Source organism: Pelobates fuscus, chromosome 8 (genome assembly GCF_036172605.1).
Source record: "Pelobates fuscus isolate aPelFus1 chromosome 8, aPelFus1.pri, whole genome shotgun sequence".
NCBI lineage: Eukaryota > Metazoa > Chordata > Amphibia > Anura > Pelobatidae > Pelobates > Pelobates fuscus.
In genome coordinates, this window is record NC_086324.1 from 105,992,962 (window position 1) to 106,016,526 (window position 23,565).

General features: G+C 44.5%; 1 protein-coding gene across 1 annotated transcript in view; it reads right to left on the reverse strand.

Moving 5' to 3' along the window:
• Window positions 1–23,565, reverse strand: part of RFTN2 (raftlin family member 2) — a 484,037-nt gene that overhangs the window by 341,636 nt on the left and 118,836 nt on the right. Inside the window, exon 2 of the mRNA XM_063430216.1 lies at window positions 10,987–11,170. Coding sequence (XP_063286286.1) covers window positions 10,987–11,170 — 184 coding nt within the window. The remainder of the gene's footprint in view (window positions 1–10,986; window positions 11,171–23,565) is intronic.

Here is a 23,565-nt window from a genome sequence, read left to right on the forward strand (position 1 = left end):
AAAATGCCAAAGTCAAATAACCAGAAATACTAGAATAAATAACGGGCTCTCGGACAACCACAAGGGAAACCACGACAGGGCACTGAGCAGGATGAGAACTGGGCCTAAATACCCCTCCTCTAGATCTGATAGGCTGTAACCGGCCTTTGACCCCAAAGTCAATTACCAGGTTTCCATTTGCATAATTGCTGCTCAGCTTTACCCTTCTGTGGATTATGTTGCTGCTCAGCACAACTTTTCCCGTGTGGACAGTAAATGTCTTTAACCGCATTTTTATAAGCGGATGAATACGTGTCAAGTAGGTCATACAACCCGGGAAGAGAATATGGTAAATCCCAGTGGAGATTTCAATACTCTTCCTCCAACAGAGGGTCTAGAGGTAGACGTACCCGCCAGAACACAAAATCCTAATGAATGTCAGGATGCCCAGACTGGAACAGTGGGGACCGCCTGAAACACTTCTTTGCCGGTATGGGCAACATCCATCAAAGACAAATGGGTCCTGAGTATAATAAAGGACTACTACAAACTAGAATTCAAAGAATTCCCAAGAAATTTCATGTTTCATGATCAATTTCATGATCAAGGGTGTCAGCAGGCATAAAACGGAAGGTAATGGAGGACTGCCTTCAGCAGTTGATCACTCAAGAGGTTATCAAGCAAGTCCCTCAAAAAGAGGAATGCAGAGGATTCTATTCAAATATATTTTTGGCTCCCAAACCAAATGGAAAATGGAAACTTATTTTGGACCTAAAAAGAATACATTTATATCTCAAGAACATGTCTTTCAAGATGGAGTCTATAGCATCCATAAAACAGGCCATCCATCAGGGCGACTGGCTAACATTGATAGACCTGAAAGATGCATACTACCATATCCCAATACAGCAATCCCATCAGAAGTTCCTGAGATTCTGGATGTCGGGAAAACACCATCAGTTCCGGGGCATGCCATTTGGTCTAGCTTGGCACCAAGAACATTCTTGAAGGTTCTCATCACAGTTGTTGCAATCCTAAAGAAGAGAGGGATCCAAGTATTCCACTACTTGCACGATATCCTGGTAGTAGCACAGTTATGCCACACAGCAGTCCGTCAGACAGAAGAGGTGATTCAACTCTGCAAGAATTTGGGTGGCTTACAAACAGAGACAAGAGCAACCTCATTCCATCCAGACACATAGTTTTCCTTGGAGCGAGTATAAACACAGAAGCTTCAACAATTTTTCTATCCCAAGATTGTATTGCTCAGATCAAGAACAAGATATTAGAAATCCTTCCAAAAACAAGAGTTCGAGCAAAAGATTAAGAGTGTACTGGGATCACTCACGTCAACCATAGGGATGGGCATATTGGAAGACGAGACACAGATTAACAAGTCAGCAATAAACTGGGATCAATGGATCATAATGGATCATAATTCCCTAAGACCTGAAGCTTCAACTAAGGTGGTGTATAAAAGGATCCAATTTGACCAAGGGCTTTCCCCTGGAAGATCCCCGATGGGAAGTGATTACTACAGATGCAAGTACAAGAGGATGGGGAGCTCAACCTTGTTGTGCAAGGAGTATGGAACAACCGGATCGGTCTTCTCCACTCCAACATACTGGAGATGAGGACAGTTTTCAAGGCAAGGGGAAAAGACTATTGATAAGAACAGACAACAGGGTGGTTGCTGCCTACCTGAACCACCAAGGAGGCACAAAGAGCTATCTGTTGCTTTCTCAACTGCAACCAATTATGCAATGGGCCATGACTCACCTGAAAGACCTAAAAGCGGTATACTTACCAGGAACAGAAAATACCTTAGCAGACTTCCTGAGCAGAGCAAGTATAGAGCCAGAGGAATGGTCTCTAAACAGGGAAGTCTTCCTACAGGTAGTGAAGACATGGGGAATCCCACAAATTTGATGGTCACGTATAGGAACTCGCAAACAACCAGATTCTTCTCAAGATGGAAAGACAACCAAGCCGAAGCCCAGGATGCCCTATCCCATAGGTGGGAGTTCGAGTTATCTTACATTTCTCCACCAATACCACATCAGCAAAGTACTCTGGAAAATTTGGAAGGAGAATTGCACGGTGATTGCAATCATCCCATCATGGCCGAAGAGACCTTGGTTTCCGCTCCTGTTACGAATGAGCCAAAGAGTCACAATAATACTTCCACCGAGAGGGGAAATGCTCGTCCAGGGTACAGCAGTGCATCCAGAACCCAGTCACTTCAGTTAGTGGCATGGTTCTTGAGAAAAACAACCTCTTGAAATTGGGGCCTGTCAGAGTCTGTCTCTAACACTCTCCTAAAATCCAGGAAATGCTCTGTCAGCTTCCTTTTATAAAATATGGGAAAAGTTTTGCTCCTGGATGGTGGAAGGGAATCTCTTGTGATGCACCCCGCGTGGCAGACATGCTGAATTTCCTTCAAGCGGATTTGGATAAAGGGCTTAGTCTGAGCACTCTGAAAGTTCATATTTCGACAATTTCAGTCTTGACAAATTCCAGATGGGCTCTGAATCCTCTCGGAATGAGTTTTTTTTACAGCAGTTTTGAGGATTAGACCACCTACCAAACAGTTGGCGCCTCCTTGGGAATTACCTCTAGTACTAAATGCTCTCATTAAAGTACCATTTGAGCCACTAGAAGAAATAGGAATTTATTTGCTCACCATGAAGACTCTATTCCTAATCGCAAATAAATCAGCCAGAAGAGTATCAGAGATCCAGGCATTACGTTCTGAATAACCTTATACTGTGTTCCATCAGGATAGGGTGGTGCTGGTTACTAGACCTGACTTTCTTCTGAAAGTAGTTTCTAGATTCCACATTCAACAAGAAATTGTTCTGCCTTCATTCTTTCCGAATCTGACAAACGAGGAAGAATCAGGATGGAGTAAATTGGATGTGATGAGATGCCTAAGTGTCTACTTACTGAGATCAAAATATTTCAGAAAGTCAGAAAAGCGTTTTGTTCTACCTTCAGGAAGCAGCGTCCACTACAACATTGAGAAGGTGGCTTTCTCTAGTGATTAAAAGGGCTTACACTTCCCAAGGCCATCAGGCTCAGAGTGTCATCAAACCACAGTCAACAAAAAAGCTGGCTACTTCATGGGCTTCTAGAGCTGAGGTGCTGGTTGAAGATATCTGTAAGGCAGCTACATGGTCCTCTCTGATTACATTTGTCAATCACTACAAACTGGATTTGTCTTCCTCAAACGATTTGCGCTTTGGGAAGAGTGTGCTTGCTTCTGTGGCAGGGGAAGATTAATAAATACTTTTGATTTACTTTCAGCATCAATAACGACTATTGTATTCACTGCCTTTTGTTAAAATCCCACCCTTCTTCAGAGCTTGGGTAATGCCCATATGTGATGCTGCCATGTATGGCCAGGAAAGTAGAAAATTGTTTCCATACTTACCGTTCTTTTCTTTTCCTGGCTATTATACATGGCAGCATCACGCTCCCTTCTGGATTCTTTAACTGGAGCTACTTAACAAGACTGAGGGACCAATAGGGAGGGGGCTTTTATTATATTTAATTGTTTAATTATTCCTATCCTGACAGCTGGGAAGAGGAGCTTGCCCATATGTGATGCCGCCATGTATAATAGCCAGGAAAAGAAAATAACGGTAAGAATGGAAACAAATTCTACTTTTGTGTACTGAATGCAGTGGTTTCATTGTGTGTAATGTTTGACTTTGTATTTACAGTAGTGTCGACATTTGAATGTGGGGAGTTTACAGGTTGAGTGTGGGGCTGACAGTGTGGATGGGCAGACTGACAAGCAACATGCCAACACTGATACACATACACACATACACAAACGCACTGACACACATCCAGATACAGACACACAGATACATATGCAAGCACTGACACACACAGGTGCAGATACACAGGTACAGTGACACACGAGTGCACACACTTCTAGATTCACAGATACACACACATAGACATACATACAGATACACATACTGGCACACGGATATACACAATAACACACATACAGGGGCACACACTGACACAAATGCAGGCTAAGGCTGCTCATCACACACTGATGCCCCCCCCCCCCCCCCCACATGCTCACCTGCTGTTTTACCTGTTATGGAAGGGGAGGGGGGACCCTCGATGTCCGGCGTGCTGTTGCAGACCAAGAGCTGAACGCTACCTGGAAGGAAGGCAAAATGTGTCTGTTCAGCGGCTTAACATTCCACCTGGGGCCAAACCCATTGTAGGACCAGCTCAGGACATTGTGCTGCCTGGGTCCAAGAATGAAATGCTGGTTCCCCCTCCCCAGCACCAAAAGCACACCAACATCCATTATGTTATGCAGTGTGGGTGTAGTGAATGTAATGTCTGTTTGTGTAAGGGGGAGCTGTGACAGGGTAAGGAGGGCTGTGACAGGGTGGGGGAGCTGTGGCTAGGTGAGGTGGGCTGTGGCTACATGAGGGGGGCTGTGATAGGGTAGGGGGAGCTGTGACATGGTTAGGGGAGCTGTGACATGGTTAGGGGAGCTGTGACAGGGCTAGGGGGGCTGTGATAGGGTAGGGAGGAGCTGTGACAGGGTAGGGAGGAGCTGTGTCAGGGTTCAGGGCCGGATTAACATAGGGGGTGATTGAGCTGCAGCTCCAGGCCCAGGCCCATGGAATAGGTCCATTTAAAATATATATATATATATATATATATATATATATATTTTACACACTATTCTTAGGTTTGCCACCTGACTGGTATTTTAAGGCACAGCCTGTATTTGAGGCTGCCTGGCCGTGATGGTATTGCAGTAATACCGGCAATACAAACGAAAATATTTTTCTCAGTATAAACTGAGATTACTCTGTATGGAGAGAGGCAGGGATAGGAAGTTACAGCATCTCCCTGCCTCTCTCTACTCACTTATCTGTGGGGGAGCAGCTACACAGCACAGAGAGTCCAGACAGCAGCTCCCAGCCTGCAGAGACAGACTACAGCTAAGGTATGTGAAGGATGGGGGGAAAGACAGCAGGGAGACATGGGGACACAGACATTAGGGGACACATGGGGACAATGAGACACTAGGGGAGACTGTGAAACATGGGGACGCTGTGAGACATAGGGAGACACACTGGGACATGGAGTCACTAGAGACACAGTGTCTCCATTTCTCCCAGTGTCCCCATGTCTCCCAGCCAGTGTCCCTAGTGTCTCAGTGTCCCCTAGTCTCCCAGTGTATGTGTCCCCATGTCTCTCAGTGTCCCCATGTCTCCCAGCCAGTGTCCCTATTGTCTCAGTGTCCCCATGTCTCCCATTGTCCCCATGTCTATGTCCACAAGTGTGTCACGCTTAAACATTTGTTATGAAGGAACACAACTGCAGATTTCGTATAGTTTGAATATTTATTAAAGAAAGTAAAAGGTAAAGACTTTAATTCCACTTTACAGGTACTGTAGCATTAAGTAATAAACGATAACTGAAGTCCACAATTATATGCACTGTAGCTTTAAGGAGTAAACGATAACTGAAGTCCACAATTATAAGCACTGTAGCTTTAAGGAGTAAAAGGTAACTGAAGCAGCAAGAGTCCTTTAGTAGTATTAATTAATTAGATGATAAAAAGTTACAATAGCTGTTCCATAGACTTTAAATGAAGAAAGATAGATGCAGCTAACTGAGACAAGTATGAGTTGAAGTTAGCTGTAACGGTTGGCTTTAACGAAGGACTTTGGAGACAGGAAATAACCGCTTTAGATGCAATGCTTATCAGAGAAGTTTTACTTAGCTTCCGGCACATAGAACACTGGTTCCCGAGATTTCCTCAGAGGCGGATTATCCTGCATGGATAGAGTTCAGCTTTAGCCGTGGATGAGGAAAGGTGAAGGGAACTTTGCAGAGTCTTTCAGTCCGGTCTGGTAGCAGAGGCTTTCACAACGAAGTTGTAGCCGGGTTGTGAGTAAGGAACGTAGTTCAATAATCCAGCCCTGATCAGCTGGTGCAGTCAGATTAAATAGGCAGACCGTGTCATAAAGGGGTGTGGCTAGGCTCCGTGGAACCAGGAAGTAAGAGGATACCATAGTTAAGGCATGACAGTACCCCCTCTTTAATGAGCAACCTCTGGGTGCTATTGACTTGGTTTAGAAGGGTAACTCTTGTGAAATTTGGAAACCAATTTGTCGGCATGAACGTCCGAGGAGTTTTCCCATGTATCTTCATCAACTCCATATCCTTTCCATCTGATGAGGTATTGTAAGGAGCCACGATGGATCCTTGAATCCAGTATACTTTGAATCTCGTATTCTTCTTCACCCTGGACCAATATGGGATCAGGAGAAGTAGTGAGATTTCTTTGGAAAGGGTCAGGATGATGAGGCTTCAACAAGGACAATTGATTGGATCTTTGGCATACAGAACAAGATTTGACATAAGATTCGATAGTTTGGTCTTGACGAGGCCACCAACAGTATCTTTTAGACAATTCAAGGGTCCTTTTCATATCTGGATGACCTGCCAGAGGAGAATCATGAATTAATTCAAGTATTTTAATCCTGAAGGAGGGAGGCACGTAAATCCGAAGCATCCGTTTCAAGGACATAAGGATATGAAGGATTTGGAAGTTGAAGGATAGGAGCTGTTGTAAACTTTCTCTTTAATTCACCAATGATTGTAGGAGGAGGAGACTCCAGTTCGGTGTCAGAACAACATGAGGTTTTAGCTAGTTCTTTCGTAGACTGAAGAATTGGAATACGTTGCAAGCATGTTTTCTTGCAATAATCAGAATCAAATGCAAGAGAGAAGGGAAACCATGAGATTTGAGGGTTGTGGTTCCTTAACCAGTTGATCCCCAATATAATAGGAAAAAATGGTGATGAGATGACATCAAATATAAGACTTTCCGTATGAGTATGATTGATGGTTACTTTTAGAGGGATGGATTCATGAAGTATTGGTCCCGATGAGATGAGGGACCCGTCAATCACTTTAACAGGTACAGAAGTTCTTTTACGAACACAAGGAATTTTATTCTTTGTTACAAAGGCTGAGTCGATGAATACTCCATTTGCACCGGAATCGATAACAGCCTTGGTTATGATTCTTTTATTGTCCCACTGTAATACAAGAACGATAGGGGACATTTGAGTATTTGCTGTAGAGGGAAGTACACTTAGGATGGAAGAGGCATGAGACTGCCTTCTGCCTTTTGTCCGTTTCAATGAAGGACAATCAGAGACTGAATGAACTTGAGAGGCACAATACATGCAGAGGTTTAACATACGTCTTCGATTTTTCTCTTCAGGAGTGAGGGGACTTCTTATTATCCCTATTTCCATAGGTTCGATTGGTTCAGATGGGTTGTCAGGAGGCTTTGGAGCCCCTAGTTCCATAGGTTCACTTGTTAAGGAAGTCTTTTCTGGAGCTTTTGAGGGAGTGAAAGGTTTGCGGTCTTTTGAAAGAAAAAGAGACTTTTCGGCCTTTCTTTCTCTTAATCTTCTGTCAATGCTGATTGATAGGCGAATTAGAGCGTTCAAATTAGTAGGGAGTTCTGTTCTAGATAATTCATCTTTTACAGCTTCCGATAAACCAATTCGAAACTGGTTGCGCAATGTGATGTCATTCCATTGCGTTTCTATAGCCCATCTTTTGAATTCAGCAATGTAATCTTCAACGGGTCTATTTCTTTGCTGTAGTGTTCTGATTGTTAAATCAGCTGTAGCTTGTTTGTTAGGATCTTCATAGAGAAGAGACATGGCTTCAAAAAATTCATCCAGTGAATCTAAGATGGGGTCATCGTTTTCCAGAAAGGAATGAGCCCATGACATAGGTTCACCTCTTAGAAAGGAAATAACCGAACAAACTTTAGTTCTTTCTGTAGGGTAGGATCGAGGTTTCAAAGCAATTAACAATTTGCAAGAGTTGAGGAACTCCCTGTATCTGGAACGATCTCCATAGAACTTTTCAGGGTTACACACAGCAGGATCACTAGCCGAGTGCAGAGTAGTATGAGGAGTATGAGTTTGTAAATCTCTGATATAAGTGAGAAGTCTTTCGTTAGTAACTTGCAGGTCTTGCACACTTTGGGCTAGTGCATTAACTCTTTGATTCAACGTAGTTATAGTAGAATCGAAATCTGCTGGATCCATTACAATGGCTGGATTATTCTGTCACGCTTAAACATTTGTTATGAAGGAACACAACTGCAGATTTCGTATAGTTTGAATATTTATTAAAGAAAGTAAAAGGTAAAGACTTTAATTCCACTTTACAGGTACTGTAGCATTAAGTAATAAACGATAACTGAAGTCCACAATTATATGCACTGTAGCTTTAAGGAGTAAACGATAACTGAAGTCCACAATTATAAGCACTGTAGCTTTAAGGAGTAAAAGGTAACTGAAGCAGCAAGAGTCCTTTAGTAGTATTAATTAATTAGATGATAAAAAGTTACAATAGCTGTTCCATAGACTTTAAATGAAGAAAGATAGATGCAGCTAACTGAGACAAGTATGAGTTGAAGTTAGCTGTAACGGTTGGCTTTAACGAAGGACTTTGGAGACAGGAAATAACCGCTTTAGATGCAATGCTTATCAGAGAAGTTTTACTTAGCTTCCGGCACATAGAACACTGGTTCCCGAGATTTCCTCAGAGGCGGATTATCCTGCATGGATAGAGTTCAGCTTTAGCCGTGGATGAGGAAAGGTGAAGGGAACTTTGCAGAGTCTTTCAGTCCGGTCTGGTAGCAGAGGCTTTCACAACGAAGTTGTAGCCGGGTTGTGAGTAAGGAACGTAGTTCAATAATCCAGCCCTGATCAGCTGGTGCAGTCAGATTAAATAGGCAGACCGTGTCATAAAGGGGTGTGGCTAGGCTCCGTGGAACCAGGAAGTAAGAGGATACCATAGTTAAGGCATGACAAAGTGCCCCCATGTCTCCCAGTGTCCCCAAGTGTCTATGTCCCCATGCCTCCCAGCCAGTGTCCCTAGTGTCTGTGTCCCCTAGTCTCCCAGTGTCTGTGTTCCCATGTCTCTATGTCCCAAGTGTCTTAGTTTCCCCAAATGTCTGTGTCCCAGTGTCTGTGTCCCATGTGTCTGTGACCCCATTTCTCCCAGTGTCCTCATGTCTCCCAGTGTTTCCATGTCTCCCAGTGTCCCCATGTCTGTATCCACAAGTGCCCCATGTGTCTCAGTGTCCCCATGTCTTACTGTGTCTCCATGACACTCAGTGTCCCCTATTATCCTAGTGACACAGGACACATTGAGACTGAGACATGGGGACACTGGGAGAAATGGGGACTGGGCGACATGGGGACACTGATGCCAGGCTGGTCTTCCAATTCTTTGGACAGACATTTCCCCCTTTTTCGGCATGTTCGCCCCTTTTGGCAGTTCTGGTCACGTGATTCGTGTCAGTGGCCCACCTTTTTGCCCCGCCCATTGACTTCCTGCTTCACTGGACACTGCTGTTAGGGGGTATGGATTTACTTGAACGATGAAAGCATTAATTAGACAGAGATTAGCATAGAGTATGTGTTTTCTTATAGCTGCATCCTTTGAGTTTACCTCCAACACCAACTCCATCAGATACATGACGCTTGAGAGGTATGACTGTTTTAGTGTTTTAGGTCGATAAGATTCTGTAATTAGGCCCCATCATAATTGTCAGCACCAGGCCCACTGGGCTCATAATCTGGCGCTGTCAGGGTCAGGGGGGCTGTGACAGGGATAGGGCGGGCTGTAACAAGGTGGATGTGGGGTGACAGTGTGGGGAGGTTCATTTTTTTTTTCATTAACGTTTCCCTGGTGGTCCAGTGTCTCTCTCCCTGGTGGTCCGTGGGCTGGCTCTCCGCTGGGTGCAGAGCTGCAGACAATGTGGTAAGTCTCGCAATCTCCTGTCAGAGCAGCTGACATAGGGCTCTCTCCTCCTATGGCGGATTGTTTGGAGGGGGGCTTGCACCCAGTGGCATAAAGGGCAAGCCACTGGGCCCCCTCCTGGTGTTGGGCCCTCGGTCATAAGCCGAAGACCCGACAGTTCAATCTGCCCTAAGGTGATTTAGGCGGCCGCGAGGCCCTAGCCAGTGTGAGGCCTTAGACGGCCGCCTAGATCGCCTAATTAGCGAGCTGCCTCTAGGGGGCAGTGTGTAGGAAGTGGAAAGTGGGTAGAGTGTGGGGATGACAGCGTGGATGAGCAGACTGACAGGCAACATTTCATCACTGATACACATACACTGACATACACTCACTGACAGACAGTCATTGTCTCACACACTGTTTAACTAACACACACTCTCAGAGACACATGCACTCACTGACAGACAGACACACACTCACTGGCAGATACACACTGACAGTCACACATATTGAATGACAAACACACAAACGTCACTGACAGACACAGATACACTCAATGACACACACACATTCACTGACATACACACATTGCCAGGCACACAAACACTTAATGACAAACACAGACATTCACTGATTTGACATTCACTGACAGACACAAACACACATTCACTGACAGACATACACACAGATTAACTGAAAGACATACAAACACATTCATTGACATACATAGACACACACACACGCACACGCATTCTCAGACAGACACATTCTCTCACACACTCAAAAATGACTAATATTATTATTATTATTTGTCCACCAAGCCTCCCTACCTTTGGGAGAGCTGGAGTAGATATATCCCTGGGGTCCAGTGAGGCTGCTGTGAGGTGGGCGGCTGTGAGCACATCAGATGTGCTCACAGCCGCCCGCCCTGGGGGTCCATTAGGTGCTTCCTCTATGACAGGAGGAAGCAAAGTGACAACTGTGGCCATTGGCAGCGTGCTTCAATTTCAATTGGGGGAGGGACGGCATAAGGTAGGGGGGGTCATGGGCCATTCTAAACTGCTGGGAACTGACCAAGGATTTGCAGATTTTAGGCCAAAATAGCTGAAGTGGGAAAAAAAAAAAAAGAGACTGCTCTTTGACAAACAATATTGAAAACATTAACAATGGACTTACCTTAATTTAAGTCGATATAATACTACTCGATACAAGTAACTAACTGATAAATTTCTTCTACGTCCAGTAGAGGGAATAATTGGATGAATTGCAGCAGCGACATATCCTCTTATATAATATTCCTCCAATTTATTTGGAATATCAAGCAAGGACTTTATTTTAATAACATTTGGATTCACGGATGCTAAAAAAAAAAATAGAACCAATAAATCAGTAATGCTTTAGGTATTATATACAGTAAGTATTCTGCCAAATTTGACCTGTTTCTACTGTCTGCTATTACTTAGTCATTTTAATCTAAAAGCATTGTGTACAATTGTTTTCTATGACAAAAAAGCATTTTCTACCATTTGAGCTAGAAAATATTACACTTGGTATTAATTAAATGCACTCTCTGGGTCGTATGAACTAAATGCACCGGTCAGTGTGGATGTATCACATTTAGAGAATTGTAGATATAATCCAGAAAAAAATGCATTAAAACAAAGGATAAAAAAAAAAAAAAAAAAAAAAAAGGTACTTGCTTAGTCACTGTAGCCTCCCTTCTTTGAAACCGTTAGTCAATTTGTTTTACCTTTCCAGGTTCCGTGCCGACTGACGTCCACTACGTCTTCTGATTGCTGATTTTTCATGCCTTCTGGGTTCTGCGTTTGACGCCTCGAAGTGATTTAGTGGGCGTCAATCAGCGCAGAACCTAGAAAGGGCAAAAATGGGCAATCAGGATGGTTAAAAGAAGAGCGGCTACAGCGACAGGGATACACCTAAGGAAGACCCAATTTCAGGGTTGAAACGTATTGTGTGTTTTATCTGTTTTTATATTGATTCTACTTTGCCCTAAATATTTTGGCTTATTAAGAAGGAACAAGGAACCTATGAACTCCTGCATAGTCGAGTCTATAGTGATGCCGAGTTTAACTCCGGATCTATGCCATAGTCGCGTCAATGTAAACACCTATCAGAACACAGATCCTTGTCAGACTTGCATCTCTTCAGAACACTGCTCCTATGCATTCTTTTGTAACCAAAAGTCAAAGTGTCAATTGTCAGATGCAACCAGCACTAGGATATATGTGCAAGGTGTACATAAGGCTCCATTCTGCTCAGTGTCTTTGCACTGTAACGGTTTCTCTTTGATTTCTAATAGCACATTCTCGGTTAATTGTCTTCCTCTGGTATACTGTCTCAGCTAGTTTGATTATCCTAATCTCTGTACGCCTAGACCCGGCCTCACATTATGTTCTTGTATACCTTTTGCAATCCCTGACATTGGCTTGTTTCTTAACTCTGCTCTTTTCACACATTATAGGCACTGCCTTAAAGGGATTCTCTAGTGCCAGGAAAACAAACTATTTTCCTGGCACTGTAGAATCCTGGAGTGCCCCTCTCCCTCTCTCCCCGATCCGACATCGCTGAAGGGGTAGGGTAGCCGAACTCCAATACCTAGTATAGGTATCTCACCCATTCCATCCTCATAGCTGAAAGAAACCGTATAATACGCCAAGACCCTTTTCCCCCAGCAACTAGATGACACATAGTTCTGGGAGTCATCTGATTTTATTTGGCCACACACAGCTTTTATGCACAGACCACTACATGGGGTCTCCCATGCAATAATACAGGGTTTTTCTTCCCAGGAAAGATGTGCCTGAAACATAATTGCGTGAGGAAAACCTATAACTCAATTATATCTCAGGTACAGAAAAATATACAATATTCTAAAGCACGCCAAAAATCCATTTTAATAACTTTGGAACTCCACCAAAGTCATATCACCAAATAGCTTGGATCTGAGTGCACACTTTGCCGAAATATCACTCCGATCCCTTTGTTGGTTCAGGATCGCTATTCAAATGAAATTTTCACCGGTCAGCCACGAGGTAATGCCCCAAAACAGATCCAGAGAAAACAAGGCAATGGTTAGTCATCCTACGGGGGTTCTCGCACGAACACCGAAGAATCCATTCCTTCCTGCTAGGGAGCGAATGCTCCCCCTGTTCGGTAGTTCATGCCTCCCAAACGCTGTTCTCATAACTTCAGGAAGTTGGATGGGCATGATACTAGCTTCCCGGGTGTTTGCGGGTCACGTATCCGAAAACAGTTCCAAGCTGTCGACGACCATGTACTGCTGCCCGCGTTTGTTAGACTAAATGGAAAACACAATGGCCACACAGGGAAAACACTTTGTGGTTAACAGCCAGGGGTGGTCGGTGATTAAAAGGTGCGAACAAGGGGCCACACAGAGAGGGGGTTCGGTAAATGAACGTGGGTGTAGTTGGGTCCTCTTTTCTGCTACACTGCCCCCACCCCCTTACCCACAAGCCGGCATACACAGTCTGATCTTTACAAAAAAGTTACCCCCAAAATCACAAGTGGAAAGACAATGTGGGGAGGTAATAAACGAAAGAGAGAGTTTACCTATATAATAATACCCCACACTGTAGAATCTAGCGAAAATAGGACTCCTCCCAGTCCTCTCAAATGTACAAAGAATATAAGATTAGAAATAATTTGATTGGAGGCACATCAAAAAGTAAGGTTGACAGAGGATCTTCTCCACGTTATGGGCATGTAGGAGAGAGAGATTATATAATAATAAGTGTAGACTGTTAATAAACCAATACTGTGCTAAGCGTTAAAAGCACTTACAAGATTGTAGTGGTATACAGGCATATCAAATCTCAGATGACCAGGATACTGGGTGTCAATCCGCCAACACTTTCAAAATATTCTTGCCGCCCGGCTAGGTTTTTAAATACCTTACAGCCCCTCCTCCGGATGCGGCAAGAAGATTTTATACAGGAGACTGGATCTTCTACTCTAAATTTACCCCTGAGGAAGTCTGTAGCATCAGACGAAACGGGTAGGGTTTGGACTATTGTAGGAGATTATTTCCATTTTTATTTTGTTTTATTTATGTTTGTTTTATTTATTTGTAATACATTTTTGAACTAGAGAGATGTTTATTTTCACTTTGGTTTCGATCTAATGAAAGTGTTGGCGGATTGACACCCAGTATCCTGGTCATCTGAGATTTGATATGCCTGTATACCACTACAATCTTGTAAGTGCTTTTAACGTTTAGCGCAGTATTGGTTTATTAACAGTCTACACTTATTATTATATAATCTCGCTCTCCTAAATTCCCATAACGTGGAGAAGATCCTCTGTCAACCTTACTTTTTGATGTGCCTTCAATCAAATTATTTCTAATCTTATATTCTTTGTACAGTCTGATCTTTAAAGGATCGGCTTGGGGATGTCCGGTCAGTACTCACTGATCACTTTTCCAGTTCAGTTTGTCAAGAACCTGTCGGCATTGCTGTTTGGTTTCCCGGGCCGGTAGTAAATAGTAAAGTAATACAGTTGTAACACCAAACTCCAGTGCAACAACCGGGCATTGTACCCCGCCACTCGGATTAGCCATACCAAGGGGTTGTGATCCATGAGTAGAGTGAACTGCTGTCCGTACAAGTATGGTTGAAGCTTCTTTAGGGCCCACACCACAACCAGGCATTATTTTTCTATGGCGGCGTAGCTCACCTCCCTAGGTAGTTTCCTGCTCGGGTAAACTACGGGATGTTCTCCGCCCTGGCTCAATACCGCTCCCAATCCAAACATTGAAGTGTCTGTGTGAACAAGAAATTATTTAGATGGAGCGGCTAGTACAGGACTATTAACAAGGGCCTGTTTGAGCTGTTAAAATGCCTACTCACACTCACACTTGGCGGGGTAAATTCTTTTTGGTGAGACACGTGAGGGGTTTGGCTAGGGTGCTATAGTTTGGAAACAAATTTACGTTAATAGCCAGCCGTTCCTATTACCGCAAAAACTTTTTATCATACTAGGGGTGGGCCACTGAGCTACGGCTTCAGCCTTTGTCGGTTCGGGCTTCTGTCTCCCACACCCCACCAGTTATCTTAAATACTGGACTTCTGCCATCCCAATATGGCATTTGCTTGGCCTCTCTAATTCGGTCTAGCACCGCCTGATATGTCTCACTAAAAATTGCAATGTTATCCAATTATGCACATACATAATCTTGGAAGCCATCCAGCAGCTGGTCCACCATACGTTGGAACGTGGCTGGGGCAATTTTCATCCCGAATGGCATGACCTTAAACTGGTACAGTCCAAACAGGGTGACAAAGGTCGACTTTGGAATGGCATCCTGGGCTAGGGGAATCTGCCAAGAGCCCTTACACAGATTGACAGATCGATGGCCATCCGATCTAAGAGCTTGTCTATCCTGGGCATGGGGTAAGCGTCTGACACCATTTTGTCATTGAGTCTCCGGTAATACACACAGAAGCGGGTAGTTCCTAGACTACTGGAGAAGCCCAAGGACTATCAGACGCTTCTGTAACCCCAAAACGGAGCATCTCTTGCATCTCCAGTCTCATGTGTTCCCTGACAGCCTCAGGAATTCTATAGGGGGTCTGTCTGAGAAGGAAATGTTCAGAGGAGTCTATACCGGTGGGTGGCCAGCGGAGTGTACCCTGGTACATTCAAAAACATTGCTCCCTACGTGGCTTGCAATTGCTGTAAGTGGATACGCTCTTAGTCGTTTCCTAGCTGAACCTCATTTAAGGCGCCTGTTTTATCTTCCCCAAGGAGGTTTGATAGGGGGAAATTCCCAAAGTCATAAGAGGCGGGCGCACATATGGCTGCCACATCCATCCATCCTCTTGTAGGAGGGTTTAAGCATGTTCACATGGAGCATGCGTCTCCCCCCCACTACCAGAGCAAGGGCCAATCACGTAAGTGGTGTCACATCTCTGTTCCACCACTTGGTATGGGCCACGCCAGGTGGCCTGTAGCTTGTCATGGCGACAAGGTTTTAAAATCAGAACCCTTTGGCCAATCTGAAAGCGATGTCCCCTGGCGCCCCGGTCATATCATAGGCGCTGGCAGGTCTGCGCCACCTGGAAGTTGGTAAGCACTTTCTGAGTCAATGCCTCCAAGCAGTTGCAGAACCCCAGCACATAGAGTATGACAGAGGTACCATCCTCACCTACTGCTCCCTCCCAGTTTTCCTGGATTTAGTCTAGTGGTCCCCATACTCTCTTCCCGAACAGCAGTTCAAAGGGGGAGAATCCTGTAGATTCCTGCGGTACCTCCTGGTAAGCAAATAGGAGGTGCGGCAAGAATCTCTCCCAATCCCGACTCATGACCATGAAAGTCCGGAGCATTTGTTTTAATGTTCCGTTGAACCTTTCACATAGGCCATTTCTCTGGGGGTGGTATGGAGAACTGATACCACTTGACACCACACAGTCTCCAGAGCTGTTGGGTGACTTCCACAGTGAACTGATCTGAGACTATCTCCCTTGGAAAACCCATCTGGCAGAAGACTCGCATCAGAACTTCAACCACTGTCTCTGCATGGATGTTCGTCAGAGCCACAGCTTCTGGGTACTGGGCCGCATAGTTGACTATAGTCAGGATGTACCTTTTGCTGGACGGGCTGGGTCAATAGGGGTCCTATAAAATCTACTGCTACCCATCTGAATGGTTTCTCTATGATGGGTATGGGTTGTAATTTGGCCTTGTGGCGATCTACCCGCTTCCCTATCCTCTGACATATGTCACAGGTTTGGCAATACTGCCAAACATCCTTGCAGATGCCAGGCCAAAAGAAAGTGCGAGTGAGCAGATTTCTAGTGCGGCTCACCCCTAAGTGGCCGGACAGGGGAATATCATGCGCTATCTGAAGTAACTCTTTCCTATACTTCTGTGGGACGACCAATTGTCGGGTAGGGACTGGTATGGAACCAGCCAAGACTCTCTCTGAGTCTCGGTACAATAACCTTTGGTGCCAGGAGTATCTCTCTCCCTCTAATCCTGCCTGGGAATAGATCACTTTATCCCTATACACCTGGTCACTAAGGGTTTCTTGCCCAAATTCTGTGGGGGTATCCCAGAGGAGGGGTAAAACAGGTTGGTAAGGTTTTCCTACATGGACCTCGGAGTGCAAGCAGTTCTCCGTGGTGTGAACCTTGAATCTGGTAGTGAATGGGTTGGTGACCTGGGACGGTAGGAATGCTGATGGGTCAACTGGCCCATATCATTCCCCAGCAAGACTTCAGCGGGGAGTTCCTTCATCATCACTACATCAATCAGCTCCGACCCGGCACCCCAGTTCAGGTGAACCCTTGCAGTGGGTAGTCGGTGTACTGCTCCCCAGGCTACACACACAGCTACTGAACCGCTGGAACTGGTTGGATCCACGCAGCTTGGTTCCTGCTCTGGGTACAGTCCTTCTGATAGTGCCCAAGCTGTTTGCACAGATGGTACTGTATTCTGCTGCACGGTGGGTATCGAGTTGCTTGGGGGATGGATGTCGAGGCATGGGCGTAAGGCTAGGCCGTTGCTGTCGGTGAGCATCCTGGTATTCGTCGGCTTGGCGGGCAGCTTCGGTTAGGGTAGTCTGTTTCTGATCTCTTACCCACTCTTGTACTTCTGGGTTCAGCCGTTGTAGAACTGCGTGATCTCCTCTCCAGTGTTAGCTTGGCTGGCTTGGAACCAGGCTAGGGCTGCTCGCTGCATTCGGCAGACCCATTCTGTGTAAGAGTCTGCCTCCTGTCTTTTTTTGACATTGGCTATCCTGACTACTCTCCATTCTCCTATTTTGACTCTGCTCACGTACCTCGACTATCCTAATATTTGGTTCCTGACTTGGCTTGTATACCTCGTTTTCGTGACTTCTGGCTCCCTCAACCCAGGCTTGTTCCTGACTATTCTCTAGCTGTCTAACATAGAGTCCTGCCACTCTAAGGTCCGTTATACATTTTTCTATTACATCCTGCGTGTTGGGTCTCATTGGAATCCTGACAGTGAGCCTGTCTGAAGTAAGCTTGTGCGTGTCAGAGTTTGTCTGTACTGTGTTTGTGTGTATACCAATAAGCTTGTCTGTGTGTCATTGAGATGTCTGTCAGTGAGCCTATTTGTGTGCATCTGTGAGTTTGTGTTTTTATGTCAATGAGCTTATGTATATCAGTGAGATTGTTTGTCTATCAGGTTGTGAATTAATGAGCTTGTGTGTGTCAGTGTGTCTGTCTGTCTACATGTGAGTATGCTTACTGTATAATTAAATGTTTTACTTTGAAAGGACCTATATTTTATATTAGAAAAATAAATATAAAATATTGTTACTTTCAGAGTAAAATAGACCGTTTTTCAATTTTCTTACCGTTAAGGACCAGAGCTCTTTTCACATTTCTGCGGTGTTTGTGTTTAGCTGTAAGATTCCTTTTACTCATTTACTGTACCCACATATATTATATACCCAAACATAAAATGGTCTTTCTAAAAATAAGATTATTTTCATTATATCATATACCGTATTTTTCGCTCCATAAGACGCACCTGACCATAAGATGCACCTAGTTTTTTGAGGAGGAAAACAAGAAAAAAAATATTCTGAATCAAATGTTGTACTAAACTATTTAATAAACTACCAGTATAAACTACCAGTATATCAGAATAATATTTCAACCATGTAAAGTGAACAGTGGCATTAAGTCAACAGTGGCATTAAGAACCATCATCACTGTCATTAACAAATGAAGAGAGACTTTAAGGTTTGAGTACTCTTCTAGTCTTCTGTGAACCCCAAGAACTCATCATTGCTAGAGTCAGAATTTAGGAAGCTCAGTTGCTCACAATCACTGACATCACTTTCTTCGCTATCTTCATATAAGATATCATCTTCATTTCCATCCAAAGCATTGCTAATGCCACATTTTTTGAATGACTGGACAACGATTTCCTCCTTCACAGAGTGCCATGAAGTTTTCACCCATTCACAAACTTGAGTGATAGTGGGCCTCTTCATTCGTCCAGCAGGTGTCAGATCATGATTGCCAGCAGCCATCCATTTGTTCCACTCTTCTCGCATAAAGACCTTAAATGGTTTGTTGATGGAAACGTCGAGAGGTTGCAACTGGCTGGTAAGACCTCCAGGAATTACAGCTAGATGAGTCTTCACTTCTTTAAAGCACTTTTTTGTAGTTTCACTAATATGTGCTCTAAACTGGTCAAGTACTAATAAGGCAGTTTTTTTCAGAAGCCCTCCAGGACGTTTGGACCACACTTGTTCAATCCATACTCTCATTCCATTTTCGTCCATCCATCCTTTCTCATGAACATGAACAACAACTCCTCTTGGAATCGCTTCTTTTGGAAACGTTTTCCTTTTGAAAATCAACATGGGTGGCCATTTGGTGCCGTCTGCACAGCAAGACAACACAACTGGGTTGGGTTTTCTCATGTCCGGAGGTTTTCACGGTGATTGTTTTGGCACCTTTCAGATCAACAGTCATATTAGATGGCACATCAAAGGTTAGCGGGACTTCATCCATATTCCCAATCTGGCCAATTTCATACCCATTTTCTTCCTAGCATCAATGACAAATTTATGAAAAGAAAGAATCTTAGATTCATATTCTTTTGCCATTTTTTGCGCAATTCTGGTTTTGGTGCGCATAGCAAGGCCACATCGCTTCATAAATCTGTAGCACGATGGTGATCCAATAAAATCGTGAATGCCTTTCTCTACAGCAATGCGTTTGGCTTCATATATTATCATTTTTGTAGAGACTGAGAAGCCATTATTCCGGTGATTTGTGATCCATTCTTTCATGGCCACGTCTAACTGTGGCCACTTTGCAGCATGTACACGAAGAGTGTGCTTACTTTTATCCACTTTTTGCAGCTGATCCTCCTGTTTCCTCCACTCTCATCATTTTTTCAGTTGGAGGTGGCCCAAAATGTCTCTCCGCTGCTCTGTTTCCATGCTCCTTAGCATACTTTACTACCTCTAGTTTAAAAGGAATCTTATATGCTAGTCTTTTCTGCTTGATCATCCTTGTATGTAGAATGGGGGAAGGTTTCTGCAAGAAAATACAGTGATGAAGGAACTGTCAGTAATGTACCGTATCTCCAATGTGTACCACTGAGCGCTGACTGTACCTTTAAATAATGGCATCATAGCAAACATACGTAGTACCGTAAGTGATATCAGTACCCATAATCCATCACATGCTTTGCCTAATGACTTCAGAATTTACCCGGTAACATGGTCTACATATAATGCCCAGCTCATTACCATTTTAAATCAAGAAATATTCAGTTTAATGGGAACGGGAACACATAATGTCTGTCATTCATTCCTTACACACATGAAAGATCTATACAATTCCACAAGGAAAATAAATGTGCAAATTCAACTTTTCAGAGAACTGCCCCATTAATCTGATCCCTGACAATTTAAATAAAATTAATATTATATTCAATATATATTAATAATGTACGGTAATTACCGTACATGTTGTAATAAGTTGTAATATATTACAACATTTTGTGGGAATATAATTAGCCATAGCTGATTAAACATACAGTGGGTTTTGATCACTGCTAACAGTGCTGTTGAAGTGAGGAAAGCTAGGTGGCGATAGATCTCTTACCTCAAATCCCAGCAAGACCACTGCTGTTGAAGTGAGGGAAGCTAGGTGGCGATAGATCCCGGCAAGACCACTGCTGTTGAAGTGAGGTAAGCTAGGTGGCGGTAGATCCCGGCTACGAGCGAGTGGGGAAGAAGCACGGCGCCGGACAGACACAATACCGGAACCCCAGGAGCGTCCTCTCTGCCGCGCGGAACCCCAGGAGCCTCCTCTCTGCCGCACGGAACCCCAGGAGCCTCCTCTCTGCCGTACGGAACCCCAGGAGCCTCCTCTCTGCCGCACGGAACCCCAGGAGTCTCCTCTCTGCCGCACGGAACCCCATGAGCCTCCTCTCTGCCGCACAATCCACTTTTCATCCCTGCACTCCGGCATTTTGACTCAAGTTACCACACATTCGCTCCATAAGACGCACATACATTTCCCCTCACTTTTGAGGGGGAAAAAAGTGCGTCTTATGGAGCGAAAAATACGGTAATTTACTATAAAAAAATTATAAAATATGATGAACAAATGTAAAAATACACTTTTTCGAACTTTGACACTCAAAATCTTACGCATTTACAACCGCCCAAAAACACCCATGCTAAATAGTTTCTAAATTTTGTCCTGAGTTGTTAACATGTTCTTAGCTTTTTTGTGTGGAAAGTTTTAGGGCTATAAGTCACTTTGCTATTTCCAAATGATTTTTTTTCAAACAAATACATGCAAGTTACATTGTAACACTGATATCTGTCAGGAATCTCTGAATAACCCTTCACATGTATATATTTTTTAAAAGAAGACAACCTAAGGTATTAAACGTGGGGTGTTTTGACTCTTTTCATGCAACCATTTTACCACCAATCGATGCCAAATAAAATAAATAATTAGAGATTTTTTTGACAAACATAGCAATTTAAGAATACATGTATGGAGAACTTTAAGGGTTACTTCCAAAAAACACCCCAATATGTGTTCAGCAACATCTCCTGAGTACAGTGATACCCATGTATAGGTGTGTCAGGTTCTCTGGTGGCTAAAATACCTTATTTGGAGGGTGCATATTCCAGTTTTCCACCTTGCAAATTTCGCAGCTGGTCATCATGCACCCATGTCCTATTTCAGACATTTGTGAAGCCGGACAATGTAATTTACTCCCATCAAACCATATATTTTGAAAAGTAGACACCCTAGGGTATTTCAAATGGTGGTATTTTAACACTTTCCATGCACTAATTCTACCACCAGTCTTTGTCAACCTTTTGGGTAGTCATTTTATGTTATTTTTCTTTCACATTGTACTTTAGGTATGCATAAGTCTGGCCTTTTTAAGCGCCATCTTTAATATGGGCAAGGGCTATTTTTTTTTTTTTATATAGAAATGGAACCACAGCGGCCGGCGTCTCTGAAAACACTGCACACGCCGCTAACAGAGATGGAAGGAGGTTGGGTCTTGATCTGCCGTGGGAAAGGTGAGTGTTTGTTTTTGTCACCTTGACCACTGGTTTTCAGTGCGGTCACGCCGACAGAAGCCCCCAGCACCGTGACAGTACCACCCCACTTCGAGACCACCCACCGGGTGGGCAGGACCAGGTTTGAGAGGGAACTTGGTGTGAAAAGAACGAATCTTGCGGCCAGCATGTATGTCGGAAGGTGGGACCCAAGAATGATCGGTAGGCCCACCCCCCCTCCAATCCACTATATACTGTAAGGAACCACGAGAGAACTTGGAATCAATTATGGAAAAGATTTTGTACTCCTGTCCAGAAACGACCAAAGGAGGAGGGGGAACAACAGGGATAGTATACTTATTGCAAATAAGAGCTTTGAGTAAGGAGACATGAAATGTATCAGGTATACGCAAGGAGGTTGGAAGAGCCAGAGAATAAGCAATAGGGTTAATTTTTAAGAATAATACGAAATGGACCAAGAAATCTGGGGGCAAACTTCATGCTGGGAACTTTTAGTTTGATGTTGCGTGAAGATAACCACAACCTCTCACCCACCGGGTTGGGACCCCGCCGCTTATCAGCATGAAATTTGAAACGAGCAGCCACAGTCTTGAGAGCAGAGTGAACTTTGGACCAAGTCTCACGAATAGAAGTAAGGTGATCATCCAAATCAGGGATAGCAGTGTCATAGAATACAGCCGGTAGAACAGTAGGATAACTATTGTTATTGACAATAAATAGACTATGGCAAAAGAAATACATACAAGTGGTGGATCACACTTCTTATAGCTTCCTAAAATAAAACATAAACATATATTGTGTAATACAGTTGGTTATGTATAAAAAAAGAAGAAAGGGGGGGGGGCGGGGCCAGGCCGCCGAGCTGAGCGGTCGCAGGACAGCTCGGCTCCTGCAAACAGGGTCACAAATAGCCAACAAACCGAGACTTTTTGAGAGAATTACTGGCAACTTACTGCGACCCTCGATGTAATCGGGCTGCCTGAGCTGAGGAGAGGCTTGCTCTCGAAGTTCTAGTTCCTCGGAGGATGGGGCCTGCTACAACAGGCGGGACCTATGCTGACGGTGAGTGAAGCGGATGGCCGCCGCAACGCTATCCTGCCCGACGGAGCCCGACACGCGTAGACAGCCTGCAGACCCGGTCCTGTCCCCCCCCCCACTGGACCGGGGGGGTGATCCCGGTCCAAGCTAAACCAAGCCAGACTAAACAGCTCTCTGAGACACCACCGACATGTAGCCTGAGACCCACACGCAAGATGGCGGAGACCATGTACGCAGAACATGCAACCTCGAACACAGGTCTGCCGGCAGCCATCACTTACCCGGGCACACGGGGTTATACCAAGCAAAGACCCACACACCCGGAGATACACCTGGCATCTGCTGCACACCAACTACCACACCGGTGGATACCGCTGTCGAGAGGCCCGCTCACCCTTCTTCTGAGCCGGGCGCTCACAGGGAGGAATCCCCCCCCCACAGCCTGCCATACACCCAGGGAGAAGCTTGGGATCCGGCGGAACCCTGGGCCCACGGACTTGATGATGGGTCCAATGGCGAAGGGCGCGAGCGCCTATACAGGCCTCAGGCCGAAGTCAAGCGGCCCTCGGACGCAGAGGAGCCACTGCAGGGAATATGGCGTAACACCCGCCCACAGCGACCGCCAGAGA